The following is a 24,478-nucleotide window of genomic DNA, read 5'->3' as shown; positions in this document are numbered from 1 at the left end:
GATGGTATCGCCATGTTTATTTCTAAATATGTTTCTCAAGAGGAAAATCTGCCTGTTAGAACCTAGTTTCAAATGATATTGTTATATGACCCTGTTAATTATCTTTATTTTGATCCTGAATTGGATATAGTTACTGTTTTTGTTCGATGGAAATAAAAAAAAACCTATTGTGAATCGGTGTCCTTGACTTCCACAAATTCCCGATTATATCTCTGAATTTACATACCGCTGATGATTATTAAATCGTAAGTTATTGCAACATTGTGTTCCATTAAAGTGACAAATATAAATTTCATGATTGGGCCATTACAATTAACAAACAGGATATTGCAATGTAATGTGGGTAGGAAGCATATTGTTTTGTCTGTATGATTCAGGATTATAATTGCGGTGTGTTGAATTGATAGTTTCGGAGATCAGTAGTGTAATGAATTACCACATTATTGTTCGCTTTCATTTCATAGGGCAGGGCAGGGCATTAAAATGGTGCTTCTGTATCTGCACCTACATAAAATCAGATGGAGATGATTTGAAGCTGAATATTGGGTGCTTGATTCAGATTACTCATAAATCATAATATACTTTACTCCATTTCGTTATCATAAAATGCTGTGGAGAAAAACGTCCCATCGAAGAAGAGTAGATGCTCTTATAAGGGTAAGTCAATTCTAAATGTTTTCCATCGTTGGAGACGTTGGAGTTGTGTTGCTCTGAAGAGGTCAAATGAGACCGAAACCATGGTCAGCATCTACTCTTCTTCGATAAGAAGAAGCGATGACAAATTGGCTAGTTAGATTCAGACGTAACACTTGTTGATATTCATATTATCAGCGAGTGAGCGAGTGATATGCGTCTGAATTGATTCTTATTATTGAATATAATATTCCTTTTACGAAAAAAGAACTCTCACTATTTACAACCACGCACGACGCTATAAAAGGTAATCATTCTTTTTTTGATAGTGGGATGTGCGCTTGTAGATTGTTTGTCGAAATTATTCAAACTAAGACTTTTAATTAATCGATTTTCGTGGTCTGGCCCTATATAAGCCATTTTGTCACTGGTCACTCCATTTAGGTAAAATGGGTACTAAACAATTTCTTTTTTTCTAAGAGGATTGAATTTTCCATTTGCATCACCTACTAAATTGATTCGAAAAGAATAGTTTCTAGCTTAGGTTTGTGGGATTTTTGAGGTTCTGAGATTACATATTTTAAATTTCGAAATATACTTAGATATAGATATCAAGTGATCCAAAAACACTAGGTACAATAATTTATTTTCAGTGATGAATGAAAAAAATTAGGAACGCGTTTTCAACAAAATTAAATTTTCAAAGTAGGCTTTGAAATAATAAAATTTATTATATTCTATACCGAATTATACACTTGATAGTAGGGCTTAGCTTTTTCAGCATCTTTAAACATATTCCTTCTCAAGAAAGCTATGAAATTTCTTCTCATTCAGTAGAATATGAACCAAAGAACAAAATAAATCAGAATCATATTAACTTCTTTATTTATCTTATTTACACTTTTGAATGCTCTTAGAATTGTAGAATACAACATTTAGTAAATGAAAAAGGTTTGATTTTCCAATATTTTGGAATTAGGTGATTCTAAGACAAAAATCTCCTCAATTTGAAGATACAGCTTTCTGCTTGTGGAATTCCTCCATCCTCCTCTCTAATTCTGGTCTGAAGTGCCTGATCAGACCCTGCACTGGCCATGCAGCACCATCACCAAGAGCACAAATTGTGTGCCCTTCAATTTGTTTGCTTAGCTCCCAAATCATATCGATTTCTGCAGGCTTAGCATTTCCATCAACAAATCTGTACATAATTTTATTCATCCAATTGATACCTGAAATTTGGATTAAGTATAGTTTGAGAAGAAAACTACCAAAGAAAGGAATCAGACCGATATTGATCAAATGGAAGACTTTTAACTGATAAATGAAGATTTTTAAACAAAAGAAAGAGAGGCATTGCTTATATGAAACAAACAATTTTACCTTCTCTGCATGGTGTACATTGACCACATGACTCATGTTTGTAGAACATGATGAGTCGGGCAATGGCTTTCACAATATCTGTTTGTTTGTTCATTACAATCACAGCAGCTGTTCCTAAACTCGTCTGTGCAGCCACCAATCCATCGAAATCCATCAACACATCGTCACAAACACTGGAAGAGAAATAAAAATTGTCTACTCAATTCATACTTGATCTCTTCACTACACGTGAATGAAAGGAGAAAATAGAAATAACATACTGCTTGGGAATAAGTGGTGTTGAAGAACCACCTGGTATAATTGCCAAAAGGTTATCCCATCCTCCGACGACACCACCAGCATGTATTTCAATTAGTTCTTTAAGAGGAATACTCATTTCTTCCTCCACTGTGCAAGGTTTGTTAACATGTCCGGAAATGTTGAATAGCTTGGTGCCAGAATTACGAGTTCTCCCGAAAGATGCAAACCAAACACCTCCTCTACGGCAAATACTCTAAGGAAAGATATCAACACTCAAGAAATTGAAATGTAACAACTTTGCATAAGTTTTCTCACTAGACAGAAACTATTATTTATAAATTGATTGTAGGAAGTATGTTCAGAAGACATACAAAGAGTCAAAGTTATATAGTTTGTTACTAATCTAGTTGTCTTACTGATAATAAAACTATAAAGTACTCACTGGGGAAACAGCAACAGTTTCTACATTGGTCACAGTCGTTGGACAACCAAATACACCAACGTCTGCTGGGAAGGGTGGCTTCAACCTTGGTTTACCTTGCTTACCTTCAATAGATTCGATGAGAGCAGTTTCTTCCCCACAAATATAGGCTCCAGCACCTCTATGCATAAAAACATCAAAATCATAGCCAGAGCCACAAGCATTTTTTCCCAAAAGGCCAGCCTGGTAAGCCTGCAAAACAATTTTCCTGTATACTTTGGAACCAGATGGAATTGTACAGATATATACTCCATGAGGAATGCCCATACCTCTGCTATAGCAACTTGCATATTGGAAGCTTCATTATAAAATTCTCCTCTGATATAAATATAAGCGGCTTTGGCACCCATAGCTCTACCCGCAATAAGACATCCTTCTACTAACTTATGAGGGTCATGTCTCATGATTTCCCTATCTTTACAAGTACCTGGTTCACCCTCATCAGCATTCACTACTAAATACTTAGGCCTTCCATCTCCTGGTTTATTCATAAATGACCATTTCATACCAGAAGGAAATCCAGCTCCTCCTCGACCTCTGAGACCAGATGTTTTGATTTCATCTATAAAATGAATAAAGTTGCTATCTTCTCCTAATCTTAAAGTTTTTAAACTCACTTATAATCCAATCTGAACCTTTCAGAAGGATTTCTTTAGTTTTATACCAGTCACCTCGTTTCAAGGCTCCCTTCAACCTCCAATCGTGCTTGCCATACAAATTAGTGAAAATCCTATCTTCATCTGCTAAAGGACCAAATTTGGTTTTTGTTTGTGGTGGAGGTGTCCCAGGAGGCGGATTTGAATAAAAGCAAATTTGTCCATTACTTGCGATTGAAGCACAAATACCTATGTTGAAACATTATGTAATTAGGTGATTGAATCTCAGAGGAAAAAGAAGTACAAGATTCGAAGTAGAATCATTCAGTTGACATATACAACATTATATGGTTTACTTCAAATAGTACAAAATAACTTACCAGTGTAATTTGTTTTTGTGAAATTAGTTAGCTTAATCAATGAACCAGCCATATTTCAGTTTCGGAATCAAAATGTTGACATACAATTTGACAGACAACAGCTGTGACAGGTTGTGACAGGTGACAGTAGATAGAAATACTGACAGCTGATAGCTGATTAATGTTATGCCAAAGATACATAGACCGAATGAAATATGTATTATTAGCATTGAACTCTATGGGAACATAGAGTTCAATGATTAGTTATTAGGTCTATGGGTGATTTTATTCTGTGCTTTGCTATATTTTTTTTATATCTGTGCGTTCCTAACAAAAAACAGATTCCTCTTTGAAAAAACAGTTGGTGATGTTGAAAGATTTTTCTCTTAAATTTTCTGTAAAAATAAATAACATACTATAAAATGGCTGCCTCTGAATTATCAGAAAACTACGGGAAATTGCGTGAAATGCTTGACGATGCCTTGAAATTGTACAACAAAATAGAAGATTCTTCTGAGCCAACAAGTAGTGAAGGTGTACAAGTAAGCACCTACCAAATGTAATGTTGTAATCATAACCTAGATAACAAAAATACGTTTTTCAGGCTTCTATTAGAAGGGGTATAGAAATATGTGAAGAAGCAACTAGAATGGTATCGTATGCAGGCATATTCAGTAGGAATGAAGGACTCTCAGACATGGCAACAGCAGATATTCAGTACCTATTACTACCTGTTTTATTAGGAAGATTCACATCACAATTGGTTACACGGGAGAGAGCAGATTTATTAAGAATTACTGATATATATTATATAGATTTTTTACAAAGAACAAAGGATTATGGTTTGAGTAATTATGAACTTGATGGCACTGATAATAAAGAAGAGAAAAAAAAAAGTGACACCACATCTGTAGATGATGCTTGTAAATTTCGAAATATGAAGCTTAAACAGTATGGCGAGAAGAAGAAATTCCTAACTCTTGTAACAGATTTGAAGAAACGATTAGATAATGCTGATGATTCTACGAAAAGGGAATATTATATCAATCTGATAAAATATTTTGTTTGTGTTGCTATAGAAGAATTAAATTCCAACAAAATGGAAAAAGAAATACTGGAGAAAATGCAGAAACATGGGCCAACTTCGAACATTCCTGTGAAACCTCGACCCTCCAAGGCTCCCCAAGCAGTGATTATAACTAAGGACATGGTCCAAAAAGCTGTTTTTGGTGCTGGGTATCCTTCACTGCCTACTATGACGGTTCAGGAGTTTTATGATAAAAGAGTGCATGATGGTATATTCCCAGATCCTACAAAGCCAAAAAAAGGACCCATGAGCTTGCAAGAAGCTTCCTTGGCTGGGCTATCAATTGATGATGAGAAGGAGAAAGAAAACGAAGAAGAGGAAATCAGAACAGAAAGAGATGATGAAGAATATCTGAGAAATAAAAGAGATCAAGATGATTATAAGGATGATCATAGGAGAGGATGGGGTAATAGAGCCAACAGAAGTTGACTGTACAATAAAAAGTACACAATCCATATGTATGACTGAGTAATATTAAAGAATTCTAGACTTTTAATAAACTGTTTCTTTGATTGTTATGGAATACTCATCTAACTTAAGTTAATTATTAAAATTCTTTGATTCAGATCGAATCGAAATAATGTAATTTTACTTAATGGTTCATACAAATCCTAATTTTCTCCAAGCCTTATTTGAGGCCTACTTCAGTCAACGCTGTGAGATCTGAGCTGAGCAAACTCTATAATCTTAGATTATTATTTTATCAAACTTTGGCACTTCTGAAATTTGCTGTTATGACCAAGAAGATCTTAGTAAGTTATGATTTTGACCTATTGTTTATGACAAATATGTCTGTTTTATGTCAAATATATGACATTTGAAGGTTTAGGGCAAAGATTATAGAGTTAACTATAATAATAGATAATAATAAATAGAGTTAACTCTATAATCTTTGGTTTAGGGATGTGTCAAAATATACAAGTGATAAATAAACAATGAGTGCATCGGAGATCAGGAATAAGTGATTTCATAAGCAGTCAGAAACTATAGGGTAGCAACTCTTTGGAAAGTTTTTCATTATTTCTTACATCGGGAAATGTCGACGGATACAACAAACGACGAAAATGATGTATCTTCTTTACCTACATTGTTCGCAGAGGGGTTAAAACTTTTCAATAATTTGGAGAAAATTGATGAACCCACCAACACTTTGGACGTTCAAGTAGGTATCAACCTGTTTCAAAGCGCTACAGTATTTTAAGTAACGCTCGTTTGTTATAGATAAGGGTGAAAAGATGTATAAAAATATTCGAGAAAGCTACCATTCTATGTTCATATGCTGGTGTTTTTAGTAGCAATGAAGATTATGAAGAAATTGCCACTGCAGACCTTCAGTACTTTTTACTTCCAGCCCTTCTTGGATCCCTTCATTTAAAGCTCACATCAGGAGAAAGGAATAACATTGTTGAAGTTTGCGATGCATATTTTACTGATTTCATGAAAAGATGTGTGGATTATGGATTGTGCTCTTACGACTTCAAAAGGCAAAAACCAGGTGTTGATGATGGCTCAAATAGTAAGGAGCCTTTGAGTGAAATGGAAGAATTGACTGTCTTAGCTAAGAGGAGAGCTGATAAAATTAAGCGTTATAATGAACAACAACAGGCAAAGAGGCTTCTGAATGAATTGGAAGCCAATTTAAAGAAGGATCATGTTGATGATCATATGAAAAGAGAATATTTTACTAAATTAATTCAGTTTTACTGTAATGAATCAATAAATGAGTTGGATAGTTTGGAATTTGAAAAAGTATTGTTAAAACATATGGCAACATTGAAAAAAAGTGAACAACCAAAACCAATGAAGCGACCACCAGCTCCACTGAAACCAATTATCATTACTAAAGATGTAGCTCAGAAAGCTGTATTTGGAGCTGGCTATCCATCAATGCCTTCCATGACTGTCCAAGAGTTCTATGATAAAAGGATCAAAGACGGAGTCTTCCCTGATCCTTCCAAACTGAAAATCAATTCTATTAGTTTACAAGACGCTGCTATGCGAGCTCCTGCTCAAGAACCTGAACAAGAGCTTTCAGAGGAAATTGATACTGATGATTATCACATTCTTGAGGCGATGAGGCAAAGGGATGAATTCAAGGATACCCATCGTAGAGGATGGGGGAATAGAATGAATAGAAGCTAGTTGGAAAGCAAATTTTCTTGTAGATATTACCAATGTTCTCCTCATTGTGATTTTTTTGTCAATAATATTTTCTTATTTTCCTCATTTGCTTTTTGTTGGAGAAAAGATTTCACAGATTTCTAATCATCTTGCCATTCAGAAAAAGTTAGTAGTAACATTCTGAATGAGGCAAAAATAATGAGGTTCTTTCAAATTATTTATTACCTATCATGATGTTCTGAAGTATACTTTTGGAGGGATCATTTGGTTTAAACTCTTGTACTTAATTATCTATGTAAATAATAAAAGTTGTTTAGTTTTAAATCTTTCTTGTTTATTATGATATTTGCTGATATAGTTTATCCATTTTTATAGCTTAGCTCCCTGTTTCCTATGTAAGATGAAAAGTATAGGATTTCCGATTTATCATCCGATACCCAAGGGGAAGCAGGGGTTGTAAGTTAATATATGAATAATAAAAAAAGATTGAATTTCAGGTACAGTCAAAGTCAATGCATCTTATGTGATTATGTTTCAAAGCAACTAATATTGCTTATGAACATTAGGAATTTTTCACAGGTTTCTATATGTTAGAAAGTAAATAAAAGTTGCGGGCAGATATTCTCGCATGAAAAATGTAGTGACGCTAAAGAGGTCCAGTCCAAACTTAGTATTCAATTTTTCACATTATTTATCAGACAGAACGATTTTTTTCCAAAAGGCGAGGTTTTTTGTACCAGAATTCCGAGTAAGATGAATAAAGTTTCATCTCTCTGTTAGTGGATTGCACAAAATTTTCTGCATGGAACATATTTTTGTTATTTCGTCCACAAAATTCATTAGAGGGAACATTTCTACACGAAAAAGGTTCCTAGTCGGAAGCACCGTTTTCGAGAAAATTTTCCCCAGGGCTACAAGTCGAAGGCGTTGATTTTTGAATTTTATGGTAACAGGGCAACATCATACATGAAGGGGAGTTCTAATCTATGAGCAATATTATGTGCCACCAAAGATATTACTAATATCTTTGTGTGCCACCCTTGATTTGCAGTTCGTCCATCTCGGAACAATGCTCGACAATATCCCATCGCAGTAACCACAATATTAAGTAGAGTTCGAACAAATTTACCGATTTGATGGAAATTAGTCCGTATTTTCGGTTTAGGAATAATGGACGGAAATAACGCATTTTATGAATATCGTAATATTTTACATACAAAACATTAGTTTCACCTACTGTAACTATTCTACGAAGGGTTACGAAAATCAGGATAACGAAATATTTAAAACGATTATCACAACACGTGAAAAGAGGACTTTTTGCGCACCAGTTCAAATTCCAAAAGAGACGGAGGTGGCTATGAAGACAGCTAGAGTCTGGGAATAGAGACAAGGACAATGGAGCGATGGGGTGGACTGTTCAGGACTTAGGGGCACACGAGGGCTCTCAAGATGGTATATAGAGGATGCCAATGCATCCCTTCTCCACAGAAGAAGGAACCCTAAAGAGGGTAATTGTTTCTGATAGATATCTATGGTCTACTCCAAAAACACTACTGGTGCCTGAAGGTTCCACTTGATTCACTGATACCGTGCTGTCCACACCAGGGACTAAAGTGGGAACCTCGTTTCAACCAGTCTATCCCCCTAGGAAAAGACTGTTGCATAGTGCAGGCTGAAATGTATGCTGTTCTTGTCTGCACACTGGAGAATATCTGCAGAGGATACTCCGGCAAATACATCTATATATTACGTAGTGACAGTGAAATCTTTTTCTGAGCAAAAGGTCAGTAGGGATATGCAGGAAATCCTAACTGTTGCCGGCCTCTGGCGGACGAAGGGCGTCCGGGAATCGAGAAGGCAGGCCAAGCAGGGGTCTTGCTCAGGTTTTGGTGATCCGGAACCGGCGTTGCCCATCTGTCATACATCATAAATAGACCTCTGTGCCCTGGGCGCATCAAAGCTATGCATTGCAGGCATAGCTAGGATGATTTTTGGGGAGAGGCTGGGAAACTCAATGTGGTTTTGTACTTGCTTGCCCGAAAATTAAGCCTATTTCAGGGGAACCGAGAATTCTTAAGGAAGGGGGGGTGCCCATCCTGGACCCTACATATCTACGTCCATGAAACTATGGCACATATTTTTGATTTTTATATATTTCTATAATGCACAGTCACAAAAGAGGTAGATGAATTCAGTCCTTGTTTTCATTGACGATGTGTGAATACAGAAGGCTGCGAAAGAATAGTTCTCTGAGGTAAACGATCAGCTTTGGAGTTTCAGTGGAGCCTTAAATCCCTTATCTAGAATGAAGAACCATTACCATTGGAGCATCATTTGGAAAGATGAAATCAATCAGGCTTCAGCGTCTACTCCTGGGTTCAGCAAGCCGAAGATGCAGAAGGAAACGTCGAAGAGCGGAGAAGACTCCGTCGCAACGCTTGCGCCAAAGATTGCGCCGATCGCTCTGGCGCTCCCTCCTCTTCAGCGCGTTCGATTCCAATTTTCGTACGCAGTTCGGATAGAAGCTTGGAGTTTGGAGGTGTTTTCTTGCGGGTTCATCGCGTTCGTGACATGTGTTTATGTTTTTATTGACGTACATTACGTAATTGCGCCCGAGGGCGCGTGATTTCGAAAGTTTATTTATCTCGTGTTTTAGTGATATTTTGTTTGGTTGTCAGACCAGTGATTATTTTTGTTTGTTTGTTTTTTTTTTTGGATTTTCTCAGGACCGCACGCCCACTACGACTTGGGAGGTGAGTTTTCATGTTTCGAGTAGATATATTAGTTCTAGTATCAATTTTTTGCTGGGATGGTTGGAAAGGAGTTTTTGAAAAAATTCTTCAAACCCTTCATTGATTATTAATTCGTTCCCATATAATTTTTCTTTTGGAGAAGTTAGATTTGAACTGGAATTGATCGCAAAATTTGAAATATTCCTCTTCAGAGAACTTGTAAGTATGAAAAAGAATCATACGATGGAAATATAAGAAGATTTTTTCTGTTATTCCTAATACATAGGGTCAATTTACAGATTTCACATGAAATTTTATGTCTTCATCAATGTGACTTCAAGTTTTACTCTAAGGATAACAAACTCACAGCCTGAGGAAGACTGACAGTTTAAAAATGAATCAATATGATATTTATCTGCTGTAGTAGTTTTTCTTCGATCGAAATAACTAGGCACTCGCCTAGGCATGTGTCAACCTACAGAATTTGCTTTAAATGAGGCAAAAATGAGGGACGGCATTCTCCGAAGCATTCTTTGTTCGAAAAAGTTAATAATTCGTAGAGAAACAATATAAACATGTGGTTGAATATGCACCCCTTTTGAGATATTATGCGTCAAAACTGGGAACTTTTTGCGTGTTTTCATTGATGAAATTGTAATAGCAAACGATATTTAGTTACAAAATTTTCGATATGTACATAGCCTTCCATTTTTCTGAAAAAAAAAACGTAATCTATCTATTGTTTATTTTTGGCTGTTTCGAGGAGTAACCATCCACCATCCCTTAAATCCTAACCTTCCGAAAGATACAAATTTGCATCTGAAAACCTCATTATTTGAACCAGGCAGTGTTTATCGAATGAAAAATGTATCCTTGGTCTGATGCCCTAAAAACGACCTAAAAAAGTAGAAAGGTGAAACACAACGACACATTCTTAAAAATTTTGAAAATCAAATGAGAAAGCGACAAAGAAAATAACGAGGAAAATATAATAAGTTCCATATTCTACCAACGTGTTGTACCTATACAATATAATCTACATATTTGTAAGCATGTTTTCGAGTACACTTCTTAAGTGCTTGTAACTGGATCTCAAAAAATTAAAATTCGAATTCAGTAAGCGTAACCCGAGGCATAAGCATTTCATTCTTATAATGAAATAAAGGTTGATAAAAAACCCCATCAACTACCAAATCAGCCTCTGCAACAAAAAGGTCTATCCGAAGATATGAATTTTCTGCATTGCCCTTTTTAATGCTCATTTTACTTCTTCTATCGTCTGTATTATATTGTCTGTATTATACCTATTTGTTTTAAGGAATCGAAATAACCCTGATCTAGAATGTAAAATATTTCAAAATCGGGAAAAAATGGAATTACCTATGTAATTCATCAAATTACTAAAAAAATTGCAACTCTTTACAATGTATGAGGATCAAAAGTTTATGATGGCTTCCTTTATGTTTACATTTTTTGCGTTCTCTATGCATATATAATATTTTACTCGTTTGATATGTTGGCGACTATGTTGGTCATAATCCGAGTCATAATCTTTCTTTGACTAAGAAGTGTATCTGTTCTTTGTTTTTCATTTATTATCACTTTTCACTGTTTTAAATTTCTAGAAAAATGCGGCAAGTCAAATACATATATGTATTTTCCCCATATGACTCCCACTTCAAAAATAGTTGACCGAGTACTTGACATTTGTTTATAAATAGAACTTCTATTAACCAATAATTCCACATAGTCCCCACAATAACTAGAGATATTTAGATACCTTTGTATGAAATCATCGGCTTCGACTTGGTCAAGGTTATATCATCACGTGCTCAGATCTAGGTTTGATAAATTATTGTAATTACCGTAGAATATCTTCAATACATATGGAACACTAATGCAACGCTTACCTGAAAACGAGCGTAATCAGACGTTCGATATGCCACTTACATAGTTTGTTATCATTACCTTCAATTTATTTATATTTTTTCAATCAGTTTTGGTTTAGTTTTCTCCATCTACTTCAACACCTTTTTTTCATATATCCTCACTTAAATAACTTTTTTCATGAGAGAATTCACAGATTATTCCCTTATGAAAGTTTCGAATTCTTCTATGGATTGAAAATATTTATGTATTCGTTTATTCTGAGCGGCAAACAAAGCTACGAGAAACGAGAATCAATTCAGCGGTGATAGAAGGATTACTGGAATAATCCAATTTCTAAATGCAGGAAGGCGTACGCTCTCTTCAAAAGCATGACCTTTTCATAATTCATTCTGATTCGATTTTCTCTTGGGAAACCGAATGATCGATCACGTCCTAGACTTATGTAATAATAACAAACAATTTCAACATTTTCCCACGCTATGATCTATTTATTATCTTACTGGATTATGGAGTAATTTTTACTTTCAGATCTAATTGAATCCGTCATGTAACCTACTATGGTATACGCGAAAAAAAGTCCAATCTCTCTCAATAAGATTAAATTCTCATCCTCTCTAGATATTCATTGTTCTTTAACATATTGCATGCTGTGGACTTTTACCCTCGCTTTTACCTATATAGTACGAATCTCTAACTTAGTTCAGTAATCCTAATTTTCATAATCATTTTTTTGTAATCATAATATGGCAGTCATAAGTAAATTGGAGGGTATATAACAACTATGTAATTCGAAAATGACGGAATCAACTAGAAATTGGATAAACCATCTCAGAATGAACAAAGGGACTCGTTTATACCTCTGTTCTGATAGGAAGGAGAATAACGCATGCAGGGATTATTATGGTTTATGTGCCTACTATTTGCCAAGTTTGGAATCTGTAATTGCATATAATCTATTCATAATTCGTTCTTGGAAATGACTGTTTCTCGAGCTGTTTCTCCACTTCTATCAGAATGAGCCACTACGCATTGTAAATATTTATTGAGAAGTGATATCTAACCGATAAGCTTCATAAGGAAATGATTAATTAGGAGAATGAGTTGTTGAATTTTTTTCCCTGCTCGGAGAACCAGTTTGTTACATTCTTTTCGCCTCCTTACTCCGTGAAAATGTTTTTCTTGTTACGTTGAACTGTCCGATTTTTTGCGGAATGGGATCATCGCTCGTTTTTTGTTCTACAAAAACAGTTACTTCTCTAATCATTCCTTTGGAGAATGATATATGATTATCCTACTCTTAATCGATTGAATATGTAACGGGAGGTTATGCAGAGTGAAACAAAAATACCATTCTCCGAAAGATACTTAACCTCTTCAGGGAAATAGAGTGTATTAACCGAGGTATTAGGTAACAATTGTGCTTATCATAAGACCTACGAAACTTGTTATCTTCATTTGCAACAACTGTCAGTATATGCAGATTATTTTCATTCCTTTGTGTCTAATAGGTTATTTGCTACCTATTATTTATTTATATATTGAGAAGAAGAATATAAATTATACGTTGAAAAGTAAGGCGTCGTGATGTTGTTCTTACATTATGAGACAATACATACCTACTTGCAGTCCCTATAGAATTGCGAATTATTAATCTGCTTTTGTTCAGGAATTAAAGATCAGAACTGTCAAATATCAAAATAACCTAATATGTTTTTCCGATCAATGCTTCAATGAGTTTGATAATTTTTTTAATTTGCCGCGAAAAGAGATATTTTATTATATAGTTAACTAGCCTTATTCAACTATTCTTATTTCACTCTACTCTCGACCATACTTTACTCGAGACTTTACTTTATTTCGCAACACTTCACTGCTCTACTCTTATCTGCTCCTCTTCAATGGGCACTATGATCTACTTTTCTCCAAACTACTCTATTTCACTTGAACCTACTGTACTTTATTTTGTTCTGTTTTCGCTGGACTTTTCGCTTTTTATATTCGCACCCAGCTCAACAGTTTTATAAACACTAAGGATGGTGTTTCGTACTATCTGAAAAAAATCCTACATTGGCGAAGAAAAGTTGAAGTTATAGCAACATTTTTGGAAATTTTATGATAACAATCCACCCAACATCAAAAACAACTTTGTAAGGCGTTCTTCTATTCCCAAATAGTTTGCCATAAACGCATATAGTTTATTTATGGCTCTCATTTCAACAAAAAATCTCTTATGGTGAGCTTACATAGATATGTCTACAAAACTCTACATGGTGTAGTGCGAGGTGTAGTGTGTGTCGAGGTGTGTGTATAGATGTATTGAATTTGAGCCCCCTTCTATGTATTATTCACGTAAAAAGCTACATATATATCTTGTACTCAAATCGGCATCATGACTGAACCTTTCTCTCAGTGCAACAATGTTTTGAAAAAACTTGAAAATCATACAATATTTCACAACTTTTTTGTTGCCCCCATTTTGGTATAATAGGACAATGGATATATTATCATGCGAGCGTTTTTACATTACAACTCAAAACAATATCAAACAAATTGTTTTTCGAAAGCATTTTCTATCTAAATTATGTCAAGAAGACCTCATTGGATGTCCCTATATCTTCCTATATTGATCACGTTCGGCTTGCTACCGTCAAACGCCTCTCAAAGCTTTATTTAACGTTTACGAACACCTGAAACTTGCAGTAGATTTCCCATTTTGTTCCATCTTCTGCCTTCCCAGCATTCAGACGAGTTCATCGTATATCATACACGTGTGCTCACTGATCCTCCTGATGCATTCAGTGATGCGATCTCTTTCTGTCCCCCATACTTCAGACTAATTAGAGAACTACATGTATGCAGAATGTGAGCAGGATAACACCAACAATTGAGTCAGCAATTATTATTTCGTAAGCGGGGAAATAGAGGAGGCCATCCACTTTGCAGATGCGTGTTAGGAAAACTTCGTTAATTGAAGGGTTCAGCTGGGAAACTGTGTGAAAATGTAGCACGAATTTTCCGGGATGAAAAATGCGCCAGGCGGAGGTATCTGTTTCCGATGGGATTAACATTGGATGAAGCGAGTTGTTGATGGGCGCACTGGGCTACGTTACTTGAGATATGAAATTTGTTTGGATATTGGTTGGATGGAATATTCTGAGCTTTTCGGAAAATCTGACTATGCTGATTTGTCGGGGAGCAGATGTGTTTGTTAATCATTCAATAATATCTCTTGCTAAGTAGTATGCAATAGTCAGTTTTTCTCATAATATCATTCTAAGTTATTAGTTATTCCAAGGAATGTTTGTTTGGCGAAATGAAAATATTCTTCTCATTTCGAGAAATGAAAAGTTCAAAATACTTGCAAACTACTCTACGAAGAAACCTTATGAAATATCTTTGAAACGTCACATTTTGAAATAATCATTTCAACCGTTCGCGTTCCCTAAAAAAATTATTTTAAGTACTTAAAAATGAAAAATAAAAATGGGTATTCAAAATTTAAAGCGTTTGGTTTCTATTGCACAAGTTGGCAACATCAACTGAAACATGCGTTAATAATAAAGGACAACAAATACACTATCTGGATGAGATAGACAAAGATGGCTGTCTATGAAGTCTGCGACGAACGAGGAAGGTCGTAAAATTTTTTGGGATTTGTATGGCCGGTTGCTGTTGAGGCTCGCCAGTGAGTACGCGCCTTATGATGGCTGTAAATCAACAGCTGCTATTTTACAAACAAGCCATTGTTCTTTTTATTTTCTAGTAGGCGCTGTTGCCAAATCGTCAACTAGAAACGAAGCGATTTGAATTTTGAAACCTCATATTTGAAGAATGCATGATTTTGAATAGTTTCCGCGGTGCGTTTGAAAAATTCATGAATGAAACTCATAATTATTCAGTTCAAACTTGCATATGCTGTGATAACCCAAATTGAGAAGAATTCCCCATTCGCCATATCAGTTAAACTAATTGTAACGTCATTGTAATTAATTATGTACTGGAATTTCAATTTTACACTATTATGTAATAATTAAAATTAACAGAATCTGTCTAAAAACAGACTTTGTCTTCTGTTACATAATAATTTTCAAATCCAGTATAATTTTCAATATTGTCTGAAATAACATGACATGAAATTACTGCGTACTGTACAATTTACAACATATGAATTTGTCATACATGAGCAAAATCGCGAAGAAATAGAGGTAATTCACTTCATGCGAAACTAATCACTTTCGTTAATGGAGAAATTACAAGGTTTGTTGAGCCAAATTACAGTCGCAGTTAATTATTTGAGAATTCTAGTTCACACAATAGTCCTGGGGGAATGCGGAGGAGTAGATCGAAATATTTAATTGCATCTGGAACTGGAACCTAAAAAATAGTGTGAAATTCTCGACCCTGATAGAAATTTACAGGATGAAATGTATATGCAAGGTAGGTAATAGAGTGTATTTACTTTAACTCATCTGAAGAAGCTTCTTTCTGGTGAAAAAGTTATGGTTAGTTGAATAAATCTAGTCAAGGTAATTAGGCAAGAGAAAATTTAAGGAAAACATATAATTATCCGAGAATTATCCTACTCCAAATTGAAGTAACGAAAACATATTTGTTTATCAACAAAATTTTTTTCTGTGTAGGTATATGGGAACGTCCACGAAAATACCTTTTTTATTACCTATTTTGTATACAGAGTGTGAATGAATAGTGGCGAAACAATTGGGGGGGTTGATTTCTTGTCAAAAAATAGTGTGGATCTTTCACATAATTTTTTTCAGCAGCCCTTAGAGGCTCTTTTCCACTGAGATGAGGTTCAATTCTCGTCTTTGTTTCCAACTAACAGTGAGCCAACTCCTGAACACGGATTATTAACCTTCACGTAAACTTTCTGGTTTCGCCTCCACGAAACAAAATATACGTCATCCTCAATTCCAGCATTGACCAATTACATCTTGACATATGGTCGCTAAGGTAATGATTTCGCGTCAAATAAACCGATCGGATAGATTAATCCTGGCCATGATTTAACGTTTCTCTCGTATGACACTTCTCAGTAGTTTACGACAGGGGAGTGTTTTTTATTGTCCGCAATTAAGAGGTGAATAGTATCGTAGAATTGTTTCCCCCGTAATTAATCTATTTCTGGTTGGCTTCGTCGGTTTTATTTAGGAAATTATCCATCGCGTATGGCACTTAAGTAGGTATTTTATACCCCTGTCCAACATGATTTTTATACAGGGTGTTCCTAAATTGAACGTACAAACGAAAAGGGGAGATTCCTTAAGTGAGTTTAAGAAAAAAAAGTTCCATAAACATGGGGTAGCAAACGTTTCGTTTTCGAGATACAGAGTGTTGAAGTTTGAATTTTTTTCAAGTATTTTTCTCATAGTATCTACACTTCACAAGATATTCAACTGAAATTTGGCATAGATATTACATTTTAGAGTTCTCACCACGTGACATGGCAATTTCGATAGAAGATCTACGGAAGAACAGGTGGCAATGTTCCAGAAAAAATATCACCCTGTAGATCTTCTATCGAAATTGCCATGTCACGTGGTGAGAACTCTAAAATGTAATATCTATGCCAAATTTCAGTTGAATATCTTGTGAAGTGTAGATACTATGAGAAAAAAACTTGAAAAAAATTCAAACTTCAACACTCTGTATCTCGAAAACGAAACGTTTGCGACCCCATGTTTATGGGACTCACTCAAGGAATCTCCCCTTTCCGTTCGTACGTTCAATTTAGGAACACCCTGTATATTGTGCATGCACTAGTTGTTATGGCGCAAACTGAACATTTTTTAAATGTCAGTGGAAGAACAATCAGATCTGACCCTCTGTCTGTAGCATAGACATATTAAACACATGGACACGGCGTAGAGAGAGAGGGGGTGCGGCCGAAATAAGATAGAGCTAGTATGGGCAAAACATTCGGTTGCACTTTGTATTTATCGAAATTTTCAGAATTTTCTCATCAATTTTAGATCAACTTTGAATGTCGTATCCTTTTTAATACTATAACGTTGATAAAAAATGATCACTGAATCGTATCAAATTTTTTGCCATGTTGAAGTGTCGGGGGAGGGTGTGGGAAATTTGAAATGGTGAGCGCCGAAGGCGCGTGGCCGGGTAGAGCGGTACATGGAACGCAAGAGTAAGAATCGAGCTTTCCGAAAATGCCTAGATCGTATTCTTACCCCGTCTAGAAGTGTCCGAAAATTGCGTGAGAAAATCGCGAAATTCACGATTTTCGCGAAAAGGTACCAATTTGATTTGATTAGCTTGAGAGATCCGCGGTAGCTCGAGAGCCGGGATGGGTGTCGAACTAAGCTCGAAGAACCCGAAATTAAAATAGGCCTGTTTTTTTTCCCGGAGCCCGTACGATATTACCTAAAAAAGCGTAAGAATTTTGAAAATTTTTGACGTCTATTAAAAATCGAGTGACATTCCACAAAATTAAATTATTTTCTATTGATTATCAGAGAAAATTAAGTGAAAGTGCACTTTGACAATCGATGTCAGAGTGTGATTTAAAGGTTAACGTCAGTTTTGACGGCTTGGCAGCGATCACAGAACGAGGTGCCTTGAATCGATCGGGCTTTTAAAAAACGTTTTTGGCCTAGATATTTATAAAAGGGGAATCGAGCGAGGGCCGAAGGCCCGAGCTACGAACAAAAGGCGTATCGCGAGGGCCGAAGGCCCGAGCTACGGACGAAAGGCGAATCTGCCAGTAAAGGTGAATCTACCTACAAGGTGGATCTCCTGGCTATACTAGTTCTATTATGAAAGTAATAATGGTGTCCTCGTAGAGTGCAATTAATAGTACAAAATGAGTTTAAAAGACAGATAAAGTGAAATTTCACAGGTATAGTAACTTCGAATGTATTAATCGATTTATATCATAGTTGAATTATTCATTTCAAATCAATAAATGTATGTCAATTCTTTTCTCATCTAGATAAAATAATACTCAAGAAGCACTTGAGATTAGAAGAGAAAATAAATGCCCAAAATGCGAGCTTTTCCATTGGGACAAAATATAAATATGCTTCCTAAAAATTATCCTCCGTTGAAAAATTACTTAGTATGCTGATTGTAATGTCTAGTTTTCAACCTTTTGATCAATATTGATCAATGAAATATTTTTTCAGATATTAAACCAACAAGAAATCAGAATATTGTGTTGACTAAAAATGTGCTCAATTGTTTTCATTCAAATCAATTTATTCACAAACTTTTCATTAACTTATCTGTTGTATTTTCCGAGGAATAGTTGCCGAAAGCAAAAACTACTTGTTTTTATCACTAACGGGCGCCAATATACAAATATAGCTCAGAAATTAATACCTAAATTAAAAGAATTATGTTTATAATCAATTATCGAAATATTTCTAAGCAAATTTCATTTCTAATTTTCCCTATATAAAAAAAAAATCTGAATAAATCGTACACGCTTAGCGCTAATGCGTTCTAAGGAACGTTTTCTTGCCCATACTAGCTCCATCTCATGTTGGCCGCACTCGTGGCTATTGAAAGTCACTGGAAGGGCGCGTCCATGTGTTTTATAGGTCTATGGTCTGTAGGTGCATATCAAATGTCGAAATGATTTATCTAAGGAAATTATTCAAGCAGTATGTAGTTAAGTTTGTAGAGCTGTAGTTCATTTCAAACGAGATTTCAAATCTAGGAAAATGTCTTGTATGAGCCAACAGTTTTGGACATCTCCGGAAATATTTTACGCTGGTTTATATCTTCATTAAAATTTATCAGAATGTGTGACGAATAAGGGAAAGAAAACAAATCAAATTAATTTTAAATTTCTTTAATTACGTAACTACATCATCAGTGAGTGACGTACCTGAAGTAACTCGGCATCTTATCATCTGAAGAACCGAGTGAAGAACCTTTTTCGTTGAATTACTTCAGACTTGCAAATCAAACAAAACGAATTAATCGAGGAATTTATTGAATTGAACTTTCTAGAAATTGGATATCAAAAAGTATTGTAAATCCATATTTTAACTGGAAGGAATAGATATTGTTATTTGTAGTACATTGTATTGTATTGTATTACCACTACAAAAGTTTAGACCTCACATAGTATCTTCAGGCGAGCTGAACGTGAGTCTGATAGCTCAACAATTGAAGTGTGTTGTGGATTGTTCTTGAATATTCAGCTATTGGTTGAACCTACAGCCACTCATATAGTCAACTACAGCAGCAACTTTCAAAAAAAGAGTCGAACGAGTTTCTGATTGATGGAGAAATCTATTGAAGCAACTGACGTAACACCAAGTGATATTCGGATAAATCGTTTTATAACCGAGTGCCTTTATTGCAGATTGTATATCGGGAAATTTATCGTTCATTTTATTCTTTTCAAACCATAAACAGTTTCATGGGTATGGGTTAACTCAGTTGTAAGTGAGAGGCAAACAATAAATAGATTAATGTATAATAAAATTCAAAGATGGAATGTGGGGAATGTATGAAAGTTATTTAGAATTTCTTTGCAATTATTCATGCTCTCGAACTTCGGAAATTGACGTTATGATAAAAATGAATTCAGATGCAGCTAGCCAATTTGTCATCATCAGGGCAACGAGAGGTATAATGTTCCACTGAAGAAGAGTAGATGCTGACCATGGTTCTACTCGAGAATTGAAATGAAAATTCCTGTTATTGATATATTGCCTCCAGTTAAGGCGTTATCATTTTTTCATTATTGACATTATGTATTTGAATTTGATATAGGTATTCTATAATAATTATTGTGTTGTACTTCAGTAATGGATGTTGCCAAGCAGTAAATTGATAGGATATTTAATGTTTTGAAAATTCACCCGTTGTCTCCTATTTCTATTGAATCAGATGAGCTTCATTTAGACAGAAGGAATATTCAAAATATACTTTTAAATGAAATATTTTATTGAAAAAATGATGAAAAAGTATTGATTCGATCAGGAGAATAACCTGCAACCAATACAATATAATAATATAATACATATACAGGTCATACTTTTTTATGGACAAAGGGTAGCTTACTGTGTATTTATGACAAAATTGGACATTTTAAAAGGTTTTTCAAATAAGCAACACATACTTTTCGTTTGGTTTGTTTTTTGAGTATGACATATGCCAATCACATATCTACTTATATTAAAAAACATAAAAACTTCATATAAAATTCGTAAGTAAAATGTTTGGTTTTATTTCTGCCATTTTATGTAGAATTTCTTTCTGGGTATTATATCGAAATCTTGGTTCACATGAAGAACTCCCAAACCATTCGATTTCCCCTTCACATTGTGTTACTCACACGTACTAAAATGATCTTTCAGATCTTGTTTGGCATTTTTTATACCACAGTTCAAGTTCAACGTTAGATATGTGGGAAAAATTATTCTTGTAGAAGCTGTGAAGGCACAAATATTTATTCATTCATATTTGTACTACACAAGTTTACTCAGATTTACTCAAATGAGATTATAAAGCTCTTGCCATTTTTATGTTGCAAGTTCCATTCAGTTATAGCTAACAACGATTTATTTTTTCTTTTCAAACTTCACACATAATTTCACAAAGTTGATGGATTTGTGGTTGGCACCCAACACTTTCCATTCTGCAGAAGGCCAGTCACCGATCAGTTGCAGGTTATAAAGTAAATATCAATTCGTTTTCTGAACTTTTTTTTCTTACTGAAAAACCCCCCAGTTAACGGTTTCAGAGTCAACGAACTCGCTCGTTTTCGAGCAAGAAGTAGGCGTACGTGCTGTAGGTTCGGCATTTCATGAAACACCAAAATGGAAGTAAAAAGAGATTAAGCTGGCAGATCAACTGTGAACGCCGCTTTTATCTCTTCACGATTGTAAAAGTAACCTTGGCAGGTAATGAGATCACCACATCGCTCGACTATATCACATAAACAAATGGTTGAATTCGAAACCAAACATAATTCAGCTGAATTGTAAGCAAATCTTGCCCTTTAGAGTGATTCTACTTATTGAAAGCACTGAGAAAAATCTCTCTCTAGAACATGGGCGCCCGCAGAAACCCGCAGAAATTTTTCTCAGGGGGGGCAAAATATCATCTACGATTAGTTTTACTGAAAGAAAAATTTCTCTAACGGTGTCTATCAGAATCTCAGGGGGGGCCGTGGCCCCCCCTGGCCCCCCCTGCGGGCGCCCATGCTCTAGAACAAGGTATTATGAAATGTACATCCTGAAGTGTTTCGTTTTAAAAATCCTCTATATTTATCTCTTTCTGTGATTTTTTATTCATAGCGATTTAACTTTTGTATTGTTCAGAAACTTCGATTTGTCATTATGACATTGCCCATCGAAAGGTTTCAAGTGAAACCAAATTTCTTCACACAAATACCCCACATCCAAACTTATCAGCGAGTAGTTCACATCATAAAAACAACAGTTACTGAATCGAATAATAATTCAATTCAGTTGAACAACAATTTCCATGAAGGGAAAACATTCTTTCATACGCGACAGAATTTTTGTAGTGAACAAATGATTATTTGAAAAGCTTTACGATTCTTCATAATTATGTTGCATGTACCTTCATCTAACTTCAACCCTCTCAATCGAAAAAAAGACGTCCTCCATAATTTATTCTCCGGTTGCTTCAGCCCCGAGCAAAAAATTATCCAATGAACAGAACGAAATATTGAAATTCCAGTCTTGGTTAATTGAACAAAACCCCCTCGTTAAAATGACCTAAAAAAACGTTCGCACGCGGCACAAAACGTCCAGTTTTTTTCGACAGCCAATTCCAGCGCAATCGATTCGCAAAATAAAAACCCATTCGTGTTGCAAGAGAACGGGTTCAACGACTCCTTGCACTCTGGCAGATTTGTGGGCTTCATTTCTACCACGATAGACATGGTGTTCCTATTATTACATCGTGATTCAACCGTCGATATAAGTCGCTAATTCTACACGGGGAAATGTCATCGACGTTGTGACGACGTATTTCTGTGACAGCGATTCGAAACATTCAGTCGTTGTGATTAATCGCTAGGTTTTGATCGCAAATGCGAGGGAAATTTTAGGTCGATTTTGGAGCCGCATCACCAAATGTACGAAAAGGTTTGGTCGCAGCACCATCTCGGCTCAATAAAATTCCCCGAACACAATTTTGTGTATTTGATTACTACAAAAATGAAGGAAAAGACTCCTTGTCCAAAAATAATGATACCTATTTCATGAAAGAACATGGCATCATTATGGGTTGTCGAAAATAGGAACTTTTCTCAAGTTTTCGTTGATAAAATCAGATATAAAAATTCAATATTTACATTATCTGGATAAAAACATAGCGTACTACATTGAACTATTCTAAAATATTACCAAAATCATTGCAATGTATGAAATAGTTAGGTTTAGGGCTCGGTTTAAGGCAAAAGACTGTACCTCAAGATTTCAGATAATGAGATTTTCAGGTATAAATTTGCCTCTTACGAGAAGTAAGGGTGGTTTTAAGGGGTAAGGGTTATCCCTTAATCTTAATCTCCTTTTTCCTGTTCAGAATAATGAAGGACATTAAGTAAATTTTATTGAATTATCATGCTCTCTCAATTATATCAAAGAAAAGCAGAGAAAAATTCTTACTTTGGCATCCGTCCCATATCTCAGAAGAGGTGCATATTTGACCCGAGATTTGACCCCATGTTTGCATAAATGCAGTATGATTGGAAATTCAACTTGATCCTTTAGTCTGTTGGCTGAATTAGATAGATATCATGTACCTATATGCAACAAATTAAGTTAAAAATGTATGGTTCCTAAGCTATGATGGTTTTTCGACTTTTAGAAATTTTCTACCTTCTTACCACAAGAAATTGATTATTTAAAAACTACTACACTGTACATCCAATTGATTCTTATTCGAAAGCTGGAACATAACCAGTGTAGAATTTTTTTTAACCAAAAAATACATAATCTCACAAATGAATGGTTTTGTGTTAACTTTCTTGCGCATTCTATGTATCCATAAATCACGTGATTATTTTTGACCGAATAATTATACGAACTGAATCGGTTGCAGAAAAAAAAAACTCCAAATTCTTCATAACTGTCCTAATGAAAGCAGATGAAAGCGTTGAATACGATCCATCATTTTGGGATTATCTTCAAGTTTAAGATGATTAATCGTTTCGGATTTAGCAAGAATCTGTAGTATTTCTCCTGAAAATTTCATTTCTAAAGGAAATAACGCGAAAGGTTGCCTTAGATTTTACATGATTTCAATCTGGAAAATATTTGTTGGTACTAGCTAAGCATTACGTTTAGACTCAGAATATTAGCTTTCAAACTTCGTAATTCGTTTGGTTGTTATGGTGAATTGCTTCTGTATCCCAGAAATGAAACTTCCGTGAGAACAATAAATCGGAAATATTTATACGAATTATATTTCTCGTGAAGGCTCACTTAGCTACGAAAAACATCGGAGAAATTATTCGAACTTCGCGCCAGTGAACCAGACAAATCAGCACATTAGCAATTCGTCTTCTCCAAAATGTTATGACGGAATAGGAACAATCCATCATACAGACTTTCTTCAACAATTATCTTCCAACACCAGTAACTTGTGCACCGTAAAAAATAATCTACGGGTATTTAACTGTGAAATTTTTACGTAAAAGCCCATTTCAGACATGAACGATTATGAGTGATTACAGTGTAATCGCATGGTCACTTAATAGTATGGCGTATGGGAGTACCACATGGTATCTTCGTGAACATCGTGTCTGGGGCTGCTCTTTTGTTTCGTAGACTAGTCACGTTTTACGTGGGTGCAGCCCGATGGTCTCTTGTTCTTCTAGTAAATTATATCTTACTGTGGGTATATTTCTAATAGCCCCTTTGGCGACTTGATTGACCTCCTCGTAGGCTCCCATCTTCGTGCAATTTTTGTTATTGATAATTATCTCGAAT

The 24,478-nt window shown here is 35.2% G+C and overlaps 4 protein-coding genes across 4 annotated transcripts in view; 3 read left to right on the top strand and 1 right to left on the bottom strand.

Annotated features, from left to right (window-relative positions):
• Window positions 1–1,501: 1,501 nt before the first annotated feature.
• LOC123311050 (NADH dehydrogenase [ubiquinone] flavoprotein 1, mitochondrial) lies at window positions 1,502–3,871 on the bottom strand. The gene is made up of 7 exons (XM_044894807.1): window positions 3,711–3,871; window positions 3,352–3,579; window positions 3,004–3,296; window positions 2,696–2,926; window positions 2,274–2,506; window positions 2,014–2,186; window positions 1,502–1,862 (listed from the first exon to the last, which is right to left on the bottom strand). The coding sequence occupies exons 1-7, from the start codon at window positions 3,760–3,762 to the stop codon at window positions 1,636–1,638; spliced, it is 1,437 nt and encodes a 478-aa protein (XP_044750742.1). The 5' UTR covers window positions 3,763–3,871; the 3' UTR covers window positions 1,502–1,635.
• Window positions 3,872–3,976: 105 nt separating this feature from the next.
• Window positions 3,977–5,272, top strand: LOC123311052 (immunoglobulin-binding protein 1-like). The gene is made up of 2 exons (XM_044894809.1): window positions 3,977–4,231; window positions 4,294–5,272. Exons 1-2 carry the CDS (start codon window positions 4,112–4,114, stop codon window positions 5,203–5,205), a joined length of 1,032 nt encoding a protein of 343 aa, XP_044750744.1. The 5' UTR covers window positions 3,977–4,111; the 3' UTR covers window positions 5,206–5,272.
• Window positions 5,273–5,676: 404 nt separating this feature from the next.
• LOC123311051 (immunoglobulin-binding protein 1b-like) lies at window positions 5,677–7,221 on the top strand. Its single transcript, XM_044894808.1, has 2 exons — window positions 5,677–5,938; window positions 5,998–7,221. Exons 1-2 carry the CDS (start codon window positions 5,813–5,815, stop codon window positions 6,916–6,918), a joined length of 1,047 nt encoding a protein of 348 aa, XP_044750743.1. The 5' UTR covers window positions 5,677–5,812; the 3' UTR covers window positions 6,919–7,221.
• Window positions 7,222–9,399: 2,178 nt separating this feature from the next.
• LOC123310726 overlaps window positions 9,400–24,478 on the top strand; it is a 274,289-nt gene continuing 259,210 nt past the window's right edge. Inside the window, exon 1 of the mRNA XM_044894357.1 lies at window positions 9,400–9,653. The gene's annotated coding sequence lies outside the window, so the exon portion shown is untranslated. The remainder of the gene's footprint in view (window positions 9,654–24,478) is intronic.

This window comes from Coccinella septempunctata, chromosome 4, assembly GCF_907165205.1.
Source record: "Coccinella septempunctata chromosome 4, icCocSept1.1, whole genome shotgun sequence".
NCBI classification, from domain to species: domain Eukaryota; kingdom Metazoa; phylum Arthropoda; class Insecta; order Coleoptera; family Coccinellidae; genus Coccinella; species Coccinella septempunctata.
Note: the sequence above shows the minus strand (reverse complement) of the source record. Positions and strands in the feature narration are given on the sequence as shown.

Coding starts and splice junctions, on each gene's coding strand:
- LOC123311050 (XM_044894807.1), bottom strand. CDS start 3,762: ATGGCTGGTTCATTGATTAAGCTAACTAATTTCACAAAAACAAATTAC. Junction 3,297..3,351: donor AGGTTCAGATTGGATTATAA/GTGAGTTTAAAA, acceptor TTCATTTTATAG/ATGAAATCAAAACATCTGGT. Junction 2,507..2,695: donor AAACTGTTGCTGTTTCCCCA/GTGAGTACTTTA, acceptor ATCTTTCCTTAG/AGTATTTGCCGTAGAGGAGG.
- LOC123311052 (XM_044894809.1), top strand. CDS start 4,112: ATGGCTGCCTCTGAATTATCAGAAAACTACGGGAAATTGCGTGAAATG. Junction 4,232..4,293: donor CAAGTAGTGAAGGTGTACAA/GTAAGCACCTAC, acceptor TACGTTTTTCAG/GCTTCTATTAGAAGGGGTAT.
- LOC123311051 (XM_044894808.1), top strand. CDS start 5,813: ATGTCGACGGATACAACAAACGACGAAAATGATGTATCTTCTTTACCT. Junction 5,939..5,997: donor CCAACACTTTGGACGTTCAA/GTAGGTATCAAC, acceptor CGTTTGTTATAG/ATAAGGGTGAAAAGATGTAT.